Source organism: Panthera tigris, chromosome E2, assembly GCF_018350195.1.
Source record: "Panthera tigris isolate Pti1 chromosome E2, P.tigris_Pti1_mat1.1, whole genome shotgun sequence".
In the NCBI taxonomy this organism is placed as follows: Eukaryota; Metazoa; Chordata; class Mammalia; order Carnivora; family Felidae; genus Panthera; species Panthera tigris.
In genome coordinates, this window is record NC_056674.1 from 34,611,957 (window position 1) to 34,624,044 (window position 12,088).

The 12,088-nt window shown below is 52.4% G+C and overlaps 1 protein-coding gene across 1 annotated transcript in view; it reads right to left on the minus strand.

The window, feature by feature from the left end:
* CNGB1 (cyclic nucleotide gated channel subunit beta 1) overlaps nt 1–12,088 on the minus strand; it is a gene marked incomplete at its 3' end in the record, with an annotated part of 63,630 nt that overhangs the window by 30,763 nt on the left and 20,779 nt on the right. Inside the window, exons 14-17 of the mRNA XM_007090377.3 lie at nt 10,133–10,220; nt 9,402–9,438; nt 3,270–3,429; nt 207–314 (exon numbers count right to left, since the gene is read on the minus strand). Of these exons, the coding sequence (XP_007090439.3) occupies nt 207–314; nt 3,270–3,429; nt 9,402–9,438; nt 10,133–10,220 (393 nt within the window). The remainder of the gene's footprint in view (nt 1–206; nt 315–3,269; nt 3,430–9,401; nt 9,439–10,132; nt 10,221–12,088) is intronic.

Consider the following 12,088-nt stretch of genomic DNA (forward strand, 5'->3'; position numbering starts at 1 on the left):
AGTGCATTCTGCAGATTTTCCTGAAGTCTTAGGCCAGCCAGGAGCAGCCAGGACAGGAGACCCAGCCCTGTCTTACTGTTCGGAAGCCACTGGCAAAGCTATGGTGGAGGGTTTTAAAAATGTCCATACCCTCTCTCCCACCACTCACTTCCTCTTTCTTGCTCATCCCTACCCAGACTTCCAACTCTCTGAAACCCCGGACTCACTCGGTGCCCTGCGGGCTGGATGGGTCTGACCAGGCGACCATGGGAGACTCAGCTGGCGATAGTGCCTTGAGCTCTTCAGCCTCATCATCCTGGGAGGGCAGCCTCTTCCTGCAAGGACACGGAAATGGAAGGGGCCTTCGGCAAGGGCAGGGGCCACAGGGGGAAGTGACCGACTTTGACCCCCGCAGATCACCCAGAGCTCAACCCTGGGAATGGAATGGGGAGGGGGTGGTTGGTGCTGCCAAAGTGTCCCCACTTGCCTGCAGGGAGACAAAAAGGGAGAAGAGAGGGGAGCAGCCACTCTCTGGACCTCAGTCCCCACATCTGTTCAATGGCCTAGTGTAAAAGTAACAACACTGACTTGGTATCAGGCAAACCTGAGCTTGCCTCCCAGTCCTGCCTCCTACCAGTGTGTGACCTCAGCAAGTTACTTAAACTCTCTGAACCACCTCAGTTTCCCTCTCTGTAAAATGGGACTAGATCTATCCAACTCAATGAGATACTTAGCACTCAGTGGGGCCTCAGCTTAAATGTTCTTCTGCCTTCCCGTTCCAGTCCACAGTCACCACGTCCCCAGCACATCCCCTGCATTCTCTCTCACACCACCCTTTCAGCTGCCAGAGAAGGCCTTAACTCTCCTGGAAGCCCCACCTCCCTCCCTTTGCAGCTGGGCCACCAGCCAGAACAGTAAACATCCATGGTCCATGGAGTCTGGTCTCCAGCCCATGGAGTGACCTGGAGCGAGCCCCAGGCTCCAGGCTCCCTGTCTGAGGAAGGAAGACTAAATCATCCCCGGGCCCCCTGTCATTCAGTCCAAGTCTGCCACAGGGCACTGCATTTGGAGCCATTGGAGTCCCGGCTGATGGTGTCTGGGTTTGAATCTACCTGTCATTCTTCCCATCCTCAACCACTGCAACTCAGATTCCAGAGGCTTCTAGAGGGATACAGATGGAGGGGTGTGCAGTACTTGCCTTTATTTCAGAAGGCTCTGAAACTATCCCATTACCTTCTGCCAGCTCACCGAGGATGACAACACCCATGGATTCACCTCTTTCACACTCTAATTAAAATTCACACCCGACAAGACAAAGGCCAGAATTTGCACAGGCGGGACCCAAATTCAGTTCTCCTGTGCCCAGGAGAGCACATGCTGCACAAGACCCCAGAGTGTGGATCTCAGGCTCCCCCAGTCCTGCCTTGTGCACAGCACCTGGCATGAGTCAGCTTATTGAATTCTTCCAGCAATCTAGTAGACAGGTGGTATGCTTATCCCCACCTTATAGTAGGAACATGGAGAACTAGGAATGTTACATGGCTTGCCTTAAGCCTCACATAGGTAAGTGGTGAGCTGGGACTCACCCCAAACCAAGACTAAGCTGTGAGGCAGGGCCTTGCCTGTGCGCCCCTCCGGCAGGGTCTGTGGTTTCCATGGCTTTTTGGTGCCTGTTGGTTGCACAATGCTCATTCCACCCTTGACCAGAGGCAGCCCCACTGGCCTCTCAAGTCAGGTATCAGAATTCTCCCCTCTCGGGGCCAACTCAGGCAGAGACTCCCCTGGTTTCTCGCAGTCATATTCAACTTAGTGCTCTCTGGATCTTGTTTGTTTATTCAATTCCCTGTTAATTGTCTATCTCAGCCCCAGCAGAATGGCAGCTCCATGATAGCAGGCCCCTGTCAGGCTTCTCCTTGATGCATCCCCAAAACCCAGAACAGAGTCCGACACATAAAGATGTTCAGTAATGAACATGATGAATGAATGAGTGAGTGAGTGAGTGAGTGAATGATAGGGACAAGAGGAGCCTCACAGGCCCAGCTCATAAACAGAAGGCAGGGGGCTTAGATTCTATCCCCAAGTGAGCCTAGTCCCCTCTCTGTTCCCAGGTATCCAACCCCCAATCCAGCCTGTATAAAGGGAACAGAGGGAGGTAGACCAGATGTCTGCAACAATGTTGGCTCTATTTCTTCTGCTATCTGTGTTCTGCACGTGGCTCAATGAACGAAACATGAGGATTGATGGGATGGTGAGCTGTGTTCCAAGGCGTTATGAGATCGTGACTTTTCTTTACATTAAAATCAGAGAGCCCTCAATTGGTCACATCTAGCCATCTTTCTTATGGCAGGTTTTTTACCTTAGCTGAGAAATTTACTCAAGGACCCATGGGTGAGAGCAAGATTAATCAAGAAAAAGGAACTGTCTCCCAATCCAACCACTGCAGGAGAAGCACAGGCAGCCCCCCTGTAACTTAAATGCAGTTGTTCACAAAGCACTGTACTGCACTTCACAGTTTGCCTACAGCTGAATGCAAGACCTCTCTCAGTTACCTGGCTCAGGTTGTTCAAAACCAACTCTAATCATGCAACAAATTTCTATCAAGAAGCATAAAGACGTGCGCAACCTTGACCAGGATTCCCACTTTTGAGAAAGGAGCCCCAGGACACAGAGAAGAAGCCCACATAGATGTTCAGAGCCCCATATGGGCAGTGCCTAACAAGAGGTATTTGTTAAGTCCGTTCTGGCACAAGGAGCAGGAGGAATGTCACATAGTAACCATAAATGAGTGCTAGGGAGACAGCCTAACACTATGGAAAAGGGGTTACTAAATGAGACGTGGTCTCAAATGAGATGTGATCCAAGTCACCCCTTCAGATGAAACCACGCAAAAGCACGGGCCCACAAACAAGATATGGAAGAGAAGGAAGCAAAATGAAATCACCTTCTAGTGCAGTGGTACTATGGATGCTTGTTTTTCTAGCGTGTTTTGGTATCTCCATTCCACTATTTTGATACTAAAACGAGGGGGTGGAAATTAGCCTTGTTACATTAATTACCCCCTCTAACTTACAGTTGAGGGCACTTGGGAGAGGAGCTCCTTGGAGAACTCTTTATAGAGTCCGAAGCCAGGGATTAGGACCCAGAAGTGGGGCCATAGTCCTAGTTCTGACACCAACTCGCTGAGTGACTTTGTGCCCGCTGCTTTCCCACTCTGGCCTCAGTCTCCCCATCTGCCAAATGGACAGATGGCACAGTGCAGTGAAAAGCCCAAGCGAAGCATAAAAGGTGACCTTTGGGTCCCTGCGGCAGATCCCGGGACCGTAAGGGTGTCCGATTTGGCAGGAGAAGGTAGCGGCAGCTCGGGTGAGGGAGGGTTCTCCAAGATGACGGGGTGGCCGTCAGCATCGGCATCTTCCACCTGCACTTCCGGGTGCTCTTCTGTAGCAGGCACTTGGAGAGAAGAAGGAGAAGACAGTCAGAGAGAGAGAGAGAGCCAGGTCCCAAGGGCCTTGCTGTGTTCTTGAATAAAGGCACAGAAAGCACGTTTGGAGGGGCCTCTGGCAGCCTCACCTCCCAACAGGGCCCACAGGAGAGCTCCATGCAGGGGGTCCAAGAATGCAGAGCCCAGGGGCCTCTGAGGGCCTTGGCCACCCCAAACACCAGCCCAGCAGCTGCAAAAGAAGCCAGGACACCACAGAAGCCACAGAAGCTCAGAAGCTCTTGAGCGCTGCCTGGAGTCCAGCTCTCCAAAGCTCAGACTGCTTAGAAAGCATCGAGGACCTGGGGTTTGGTGGGGAGGTTGGGGGGCGGGGAGTTGGGTGGCGGCACCCAGAGAGGGCATGGGGAGGCCAGGAGAGCCCAAGTCCCAGGGCCTGGCCTAGCACAGCCTCAGCTGCTTCCCCTCTCTGGGCTTCAGTTTCCCCATCCCAAGGTAGGGGTGATAAAGGCACATGGCCTCACACTCTTGAAGGGCCTCAAATGGAGATGTTTGGAAATTCCTTACAATAAAGGATAACAGTATGTCCTTATAGTGTATGCTACCCCTGTTTGGAAATCTGTTTTGGTATTTCCTTGTTTCTGTACAGGCCAGGATCCCCTGAAATTCAGCACCCCAACCCCTCTCCTGACCTCTGAGAGGCCTCGTGCCATGTCTCACATCCCCAGAACCGGTCCTCCCTGTCCAGTCTGGGTGTGGCCCTACCTCAGGCTTCATCACCCACCCGGAGACTGTGAGGACAGGTCTACCTGAGGTGAAGCCCAGAGGATGCTGAGGGGCTGAGATGGTGTGCCCTTTCCCCACCACCCCTGGGTTGGACCACTTAATAGCAGCCCCACAAGCCTGGGCACCAGCAAGGCAGGTGCATACCACCCAAAGTGGAGAGAGGTTGCATGTTGAAACGCTTGGATGACTTTCTTTTTAAATGGCCACCATGGGAAAAGACAGCACTTGTGGAATTTGGCAGACAGAACCTATTCTTTTTTTTTTTAATGTTTATTCATTTTTGAGAGAGAGAAAGAGTGCATGCATGAGCAGGGGAGGGGCAGAGAGAGAGGGGGACCGAGGATACAAAGCAGGTTTGTGCTGACAGCAGCGAGCCCGATGCAGGGCTCAAACTCACGAACGATGAGATCATGAGCCAAAGTCAGATGCTCAACCAACTGAGCCACCCAGGTGCCCCAAATTTGGCGGAGGGGACCTAAGCAAGACAGTTGGCACTTGTTCCACTAAAGCCTTAAATGAAGCCCTCAGAGGAAGAGGATGAGCCAGAATGAAGAAGTTTTTAAAAACTCAAGGAAGAAGTTTTGTCAGACTAACAAGAGATACTCCAGGCTATGGAAAGCAGGAGAGAGCATGAGGAGAGGCCTCGCCCTGCTTCCCCACAGACCTCTAGAGGTGAGCTGGGGGTGGGGCAGGGTATGGGGGGCAGCCAGGACCAGGGCAGTCTGTCAGGGATGATGAGGGCCCCAGATTGCCTCCAGCATGGCACCTGGGCCGCAGAAAGTGCCCTGGCCTGGGCATCCGCAACGCTGTCTCGGGGAGCGTGGGAGGGGGCAGATGCTCCCCTACCCCTGCCTCACCCTGAGAAGGACTCTGCACCCTCAGTGAGCCCTGGGAAAGGAGGGGAAACCCCTAACCCTAGTGTTTCATTTTTATAGAATAATATTATTTAAAAATAGAAAGAATAATATGGTATGATTAAATTGGTGTAGAGAAGAGTAATATTTACTATGAAGCTCTTCCTATGTGCCTGCCAGGCATTTGTTTAGTAAACTCTTAGTGTTTATATATGTATATATATACATATATACATATATACATATATATATATATGTAAGTTTATTTATTTATTTTGAGAAAGAGAGAGAGAGAGAACAAGTAGGGGAGGAACAGACAGAGGTGGGGAGAGAGAGAATCCCAAGCAGGCTCCACACTGTCAGCACAGGGCCTGATGCAGGGCTCAAACCCACAAACCGTGAAATCATGACCTGAGCCGAAATCAAGAGTCGGATGCTTAACCCACTGAGCCACCCAGGTGCCCCACTGCTTTATATACATTAATTCTTTTCTCCTTCCTGGCCATTCTGGGAGGCCCTTGTTATCACCATCCCCACTTTGTGGATATACCGAAGCACAGAGAGGTTAAGAAACCCGCTGCCGAGCCAGGATTTGGACCCAGGCAGCCTGGCTCTAGCTCTTAGACTCTTACTTCCTCCTGAGGTCGGTGACCAGCACACACATACAGGCCTCTGTTTAAACAAAACCCCACTCCGTGCCAAGCAGCATCATTGAGATGGGAATAATGTTCTTGCTACACCCTGCCATGTCTTGTCTGCAGCATCTAAAATCATCCCAGGTCTCACCACAGCTGGATCAGTCCACTGTTCCAACGTGTCAGGGGGGACTATTTCCCCAAGTTTGGGGCTCCCAGGGACCAGGGAGGACACAAGATGACTTGGGATGGCACAGACGAGGCAGAGGAAACGGAGAATGAAGACATCCCTCCCATTTCAATTCTCTTGAGATCCTGAATGCACAGAGAGGAAGTCTCATATTGGGGCTCCCATGGCCTTAACCCCTCTCTGACACATCCTAACTCCCGTCTGCGGCAAAGAGAGTGGGCCTCAGCTGTGAGCCCTCAGCCCACAGATCTATCGACTACAACTATCAACACGACTCTGTTTTCAGGTCACTCGTGGTTATTTCTATTTACACCTTCTACTGATGGCAAGCGATGCTGGTTTCCCATTGGAATAGTAATGTAAATGTTCCTGATTAAATAGACTTACTTAAATTTTTAAAAAATGAATCCACTGCAAGAAAATTAGCAAGCCAATAAAAGTAGAATTGGCACAGAATGTAGCAAACATTGAGAAGGGATCCGTCGGGGGTGGGGGAAAGATGGGGGATGGTTTGGAGTGAGTAGATGTCGGTCTTTCCTGGGGGGGTGTCGTCCCTGGCGGTGGGGATGGTCTGCGTGCCACCTCACCTCCACTCTCTGTCCATCACAAGCCAGGAAGAGAGAGGGACAGTGGTGGATCTAGTCTCGTGAAATGTCCAGTTCTACCTGTCTACTGACCTCATAGGTGCCCTTGCACAGTATCATCCAAAAATAAACAAATGGAAAGGGAAAGTGGGCAGGTCTGGCTTGAGTTAAGGCAGAAAGTGACAGAGGTTGGTCCAGAGGTGCCAGGACGTCTCTGAGTACTCTGTCATCAGGAAGCAAGCCACGGGAGCCCAGCCCAAAGGCCATTGCAGGAACCTCATCACAATTAAACAGATCCAGACAGGCCCTCCTTCTTTGCTGGCCCCTAAGGATGCCTCTCCTCCCGGTCTGCCTGCAGACACCTGGGGGGCCTCTCCTTTCCTGAAATGGAATTTGCTAGGCAGATATCAACAACCCTCAGAAAGTCCAGCTCCCAGAAAATCCTCAAGCTCAGTAGAATTCTGTCTGAAATGGGCCCCCACATTCCTTTTATGCCCCAACCCCCTCAATTTATTCTCTTCCTCCACTCAGGTCTCCTGGCCTAGAGATCTTAGTAACTTGTTTAAACTAGGCTGTGATTGACTACCTGTAAAAAAATATATATATGTGATGATCTACAGAATGCAAAGTTTAACCCAAAGAAATGAATTGCTAATTGTGGGATTTTAGGCACAGAGATAAGGGGACTAAATACCCCTTCAGTCACCACAAAGCAAGATGAAGGCAATGATCAACAGGAAAAGAGGGTGGTTTTCCATGAATTCAACTGGTAGTCCCACACCTTGATCGTGGCACCCATGCAGGAAACAGCCCAAGCCATGCGGAAGCACACATCACGGGCACAAGCATGCTGGCTGCACGAGATCACGCTACCTAGGCGACGGATGGATCTCCTGGTCTCCTTGGCGAAGCTGGAGTTGGACAAGGCCGTCCTCCGGGTGATGAGGACAGGGATGCGGGTGATTGAGGGGCGGTAGCTGGGCACATTGGGGAGGTGCTCCGCCAGGGTAGGGGGAGCAAGCCCTGGGGCCATCTGACCAGGTGGCTGGTCCTGGACCAGGAGATTCAGCTCCACATCCTGCCTTGGTTTAGCCATGGTGCTGGGGCCAGAGGGGCTTAGGCAGATGTGGGACCCCGGGCACTGCAACAACGAACACAGGGTCAGAGAAGGCACGTAGGTAGGCTCCTACCCTCCAGCGCCAACTCACACCAGCCCAATGCCCGCCCGCACTGGTAGCAGCTACACCGAAAGCCTAGAACATCATTCGTGTCCCTGGACCCAACGTCGAAAACGTCATCAAGTCATGTGGCTGGTCTACGTGACACTTCTAAGGGACAGTGCCTAGCCTCCCCCAACTTCTTATCTCTCTCTGTTAACCAACCACCAGTAGCATTTCCCACCTCAGACAGAAAAAGTTAAAATCAAAGAATCCAGGCCTCCTGGACTGGCCAAACATTCTTGGCCCAGTAGGATTTCCCATCCCAAAGAAACTCTGGAGCTCAATGAATTTCACTTCCAACCAGAAGCAGGAACTTCTCCTGGGCCTCACATTGGAATCACTTGGGGACATTTGGAAATGTCTGATTGTTAAAATCTCTCCAAATGATTTTGATGTGCAGACACGTTTGAGAACCAGGGCTCAAGGCTATTGCCTCTCAAACACTGATGTGCAAACAAACCACCAGGGATCTTGTTATAACACAGATTCTGGTTCAGCAGGTCTGGGGTGAAGCCTGGGATTCTGTATTTCCAACCAGCTCCCTCGTGACTCCAAAGCTGCCGGTTCCAGCTCCACACTTATGAGTAGCGACAGACAGATGGCCATGCCTCAGTGTTTCTCAGAGTGTGGTTCCCAGGCCACCTGCTTCCAGATGACTGGGGGTAGGGGGCCGAACAAGCCCCACAGAACCTGAGTCTGCACCCGGGTGACCCTGGTCTTATTCATCCACGTGGGCTGCGGACTTAGTAGGTTTCCTACGGATAATGTGTTGAAGTTAATAGAAGAAGTTTTTCAAAGACCAGGTGGGGAGCAAGTTTGGGACACCTGCGTCCAGTCCCGTGTCAGTCACTGGCTGCCTGGGACACAAGCAACATGGTCCCCGTTATGGCCACCTGCTTCAGTGCCAGCCACGGTGTTGGGGACCTTCGACACACTGTCCACCCTACTCTGCCCAAATGCCCTGTGAGGTGGGTACTATTATTGCCCTGTCTTTCTTGATTTGGAGCCACAATTAAGAGAGGTCACACACCTGGCTCCGGGTCACACAGCAAGGAAGAGGGAGGAGCCAAGGGTGAAACGCAGGTCTGAGTGGTCCCTCAGCCACGTCCTGAGCACTTGGAGCCTCAGTTTTCTCATCTGTAAAATGGTCTGTCTACCTCACAGGCTGGCTTGAGAAACACGGAGCCTTATGAGGCCAGGGCTCCATGTCTGTCTGCCCTGGGCTTCCCAGCCTGGCTATCCTTGGGTCCTCTACACTCTGCCCCACCCTCCCTGGAGTTCTCGGACTTGGGGGTGGGGATGGTAAATAATAGCAAAGTGCTGGGTACAGCCTGGGAATCTTAGCAGGAAAGAAAAGCTCATCAAGACACGTGGAGTCTAGGATGGGCCCTTAGCAAGCCTGGGTCCCGATTCCCACTCAGACATGCTCCGTTGCTGCCAAACCCTCTTTAGATGGCAGTTCAGAGAGCTGCATTCCCAGCGAGGGGTGGCAGGAGGGCTTGACTAGAAGCGGGGTTTCTGCAGGCCTCCTGGAGTCCTGGGAGCCTCTGGCAATGCCCCTGGGCCTTTGGAGTACATCACCAAATTCTGCTAATGTGGCCTGAGGTGAGACAGGTGTAGGGATGGAGGGAGAAGGGATGGGTGCCCTTGGCCAGGCCGTCCCCAGCCTGAAAGTATCCTCAACATTCTGTGCACCCCACCCCCACCACACACCTACCTTCTGGGCTGGCAGCCACGGCCTCCTCCTGTGGCTCCTGCAAACAGGGAAGTGGAAACAGAAGCTGTGACCATTAACCTTCCTCCCAGCCCTCCCAGACCCTGTTGGGAGATCTGTATTCAAGAGTCTTCATGGGCCCCGATTCCCCTCCTTGCCCTGCCTGACCCATCAGGCCCTGCCACCCCACCTTCTGGGGCATCCTGGGAGGTGGCCTCTACTGTGTGGAGAGTAGGGCATACAGGAGCCCTGGGCCCCAACACCTGGATCGGTGACTTATAACAGGGGGTCTTCTCACGCAGCCCTGTGCAGGTGGGGCCCAAACAACTAAAGCAGCCACCAACAGCACTCCCCACCTGGGTGCTGCACTCTACAGTATACAACTGTGTGCGACACCCTGGGGAGGGGATGTTAACCCCATTTTACAAAGGTGGCCATTGAGTCCCAGAGTGGGGAGGTGACTTGTCCAGGGTCACACAACCATGTGAGGACTTCAGCGTCCAGGTCCAGCTGCTCCCCACCCACGGGCCTGTCACCCCAGGCCCTTCCTGATACCAGTGACCTCCGGCATAAGCAAGGCCTTCCGTACCCACCACCCTGCTCCCCGGTCCAGCGGGCACCTCGCCAGCTGAAACTCCGCCTGTAAACAAAGTAGACAAAGCCCCAGCCCCTTCTGCTGATGCCCACCCAGGCTTCAGAGGTAGTTGGGTACCCGGCCTGGTGTGGCTCCATACCTGGTGGGCGGCCTCCTGGGGCTGGGTCCTGCCTACTCCGCTCGGGTGCTCACCAGCCTGTGCCACCAGACAGCTATCCAGCAGGACGCTGCGACCGAGGGGGAGGAAAGGGCTAGCATTAGGAGTGTTAGACATTTCCTGAGCTCTGCTGAGAGCCAGGCCCTGTGTTGGGAGCTGGTACACAAAGATGTCCAAGAATAGGTCCTCACCTTCATGAGGCTCCCCACACGGGACAGGCTGACCACAGTTCTGCCTAGGAAGGAGGCCTGCCTGGAGGAGGTAGCTTCTGAGCTGGACCTCAGGGATGATGAGTTGACCATGAGGAATAGGGAAGGGGGTCCAGGAAGGGGGAATAGCACGTACAAGGAAAAGCGGGGTGGATGGTTTGAGGAACTGTCCTCTGGGTGGGTGTGACCAAAGGGCACAAAGGCACTTCCCCTCTGTGAGTCTCCAGGAAACTTTGGTGACACAGGCAGGGCAGGGAGTACGAGAAAAGTGAGTCCCAGAGAGGTAATGTGACCCGGCCAAAATCACATTGCAGATTGTCTTATACCACACAAACCTCGAATGCGGGCCCTGGTTCTTTCCATGCCATGAGATCAGAGCCACACTACCGTTGCTGAAGGTTTCAGGGGTCCCTGGCCCAGGCTCCAGGTGTACATGGGTGACAGGGGCCAGGGGTGCAGAGAGGGCTATGGTTAGAGAATCTGTGCTCATCTGAGTCAGCAACCCCACTTGGCTTAGAAAAATCTTCTGATTTTCAAGAGGAGCCTGAACTACATGTTTTAAAGGTAGAATCTCCAATCTTCAAGTGCTGATAATTAATCCAAATTAATATATTCATAGCAATATATAGATAAAAGAGCTTGTCTACAAGCGAAACTGGATCCTTAGATGCCTGTGTGCAGCCTCTGGGTTAAAATGGTGACTCAGAACCAGGAGCCAATGTGACTTTTGTAGTTAGAATTGGATCCTGGTTCCTAGTGGCCCACCCTACCCAACCTCTGTCAGCGAGGGCTCACAGAGGGTGTTCTCTCTGGCATCCAGAAAACCTGGATTCACTACCTTCTCCCCAGAGGGCCAAGCCTCAGCCCTCCTGAAGTGGGTGAGGAGGTGGGGACAGAACTGCAGCCCCAGTCGGTTTGGAGACCGCAGCAGGAATCAGTCGGCAATCACATTGTCACAGCAGCCCCCATGGGCTGTCGCTCCCCATATCCTCACCCAAACAACCCTGAGAGGCCGGGGCTGTGACTGGTCCTAGCTTAGCAATCAAAGGCACAGAGAGGGCAGATGGCCTGTCCACGGTCACACAGCTGGCACAAGGCAAGCCTGGATAAAACACAAGTGTCTCTGACCCTCAAGGCCATGTCCCTAATACTTGGTTGCCTGCCTCTGCTCCATGTGACATGGAGGAATAAGCCCAGGGTCCTGAGACCTGAGCACCCAACTCACTTCATTTCCCTTCATTACATAGCTCTTTCCATCAAAAGGGGCCTCAACTGTCAGGATCATACTACCCACTCTGCCCAGGAAGAAACAGATTTTCTTAAAGAGATTTGAGTCACAAAAGCAAGGCACACGATGACTTTCACGGGGCCTGGGCACTTTAAGGTTTTGTGGGCTCCTTCCTCCTTAAAAGTAAAATAAAAATCATATTCTCTGACTGCATTTATATGAAGATTCATATGTTCAAACATTCTCTTCCATTGAAAAGTTCATTTTGGTGTCTGATTTTTTAAAAAATTATGGGGCGCCTGGGTGGCGCAGTCGGTTAAGCGTCCGACTTCAGCCAGGTCACGATCTCGCGGTCCGTGAGTTCGAGCCCCGCGTCGGGCTCTGGGCTGATGGCTCGGAGCCTGGAGCCTGTTTCCGATTCTGTGTCTCCCTCTCTCTCTGCCCCTCCCCCGTTCACGCTCTGTCTCTCTCTGTCCCAAAAATAAATTAAAAAAAAAAACA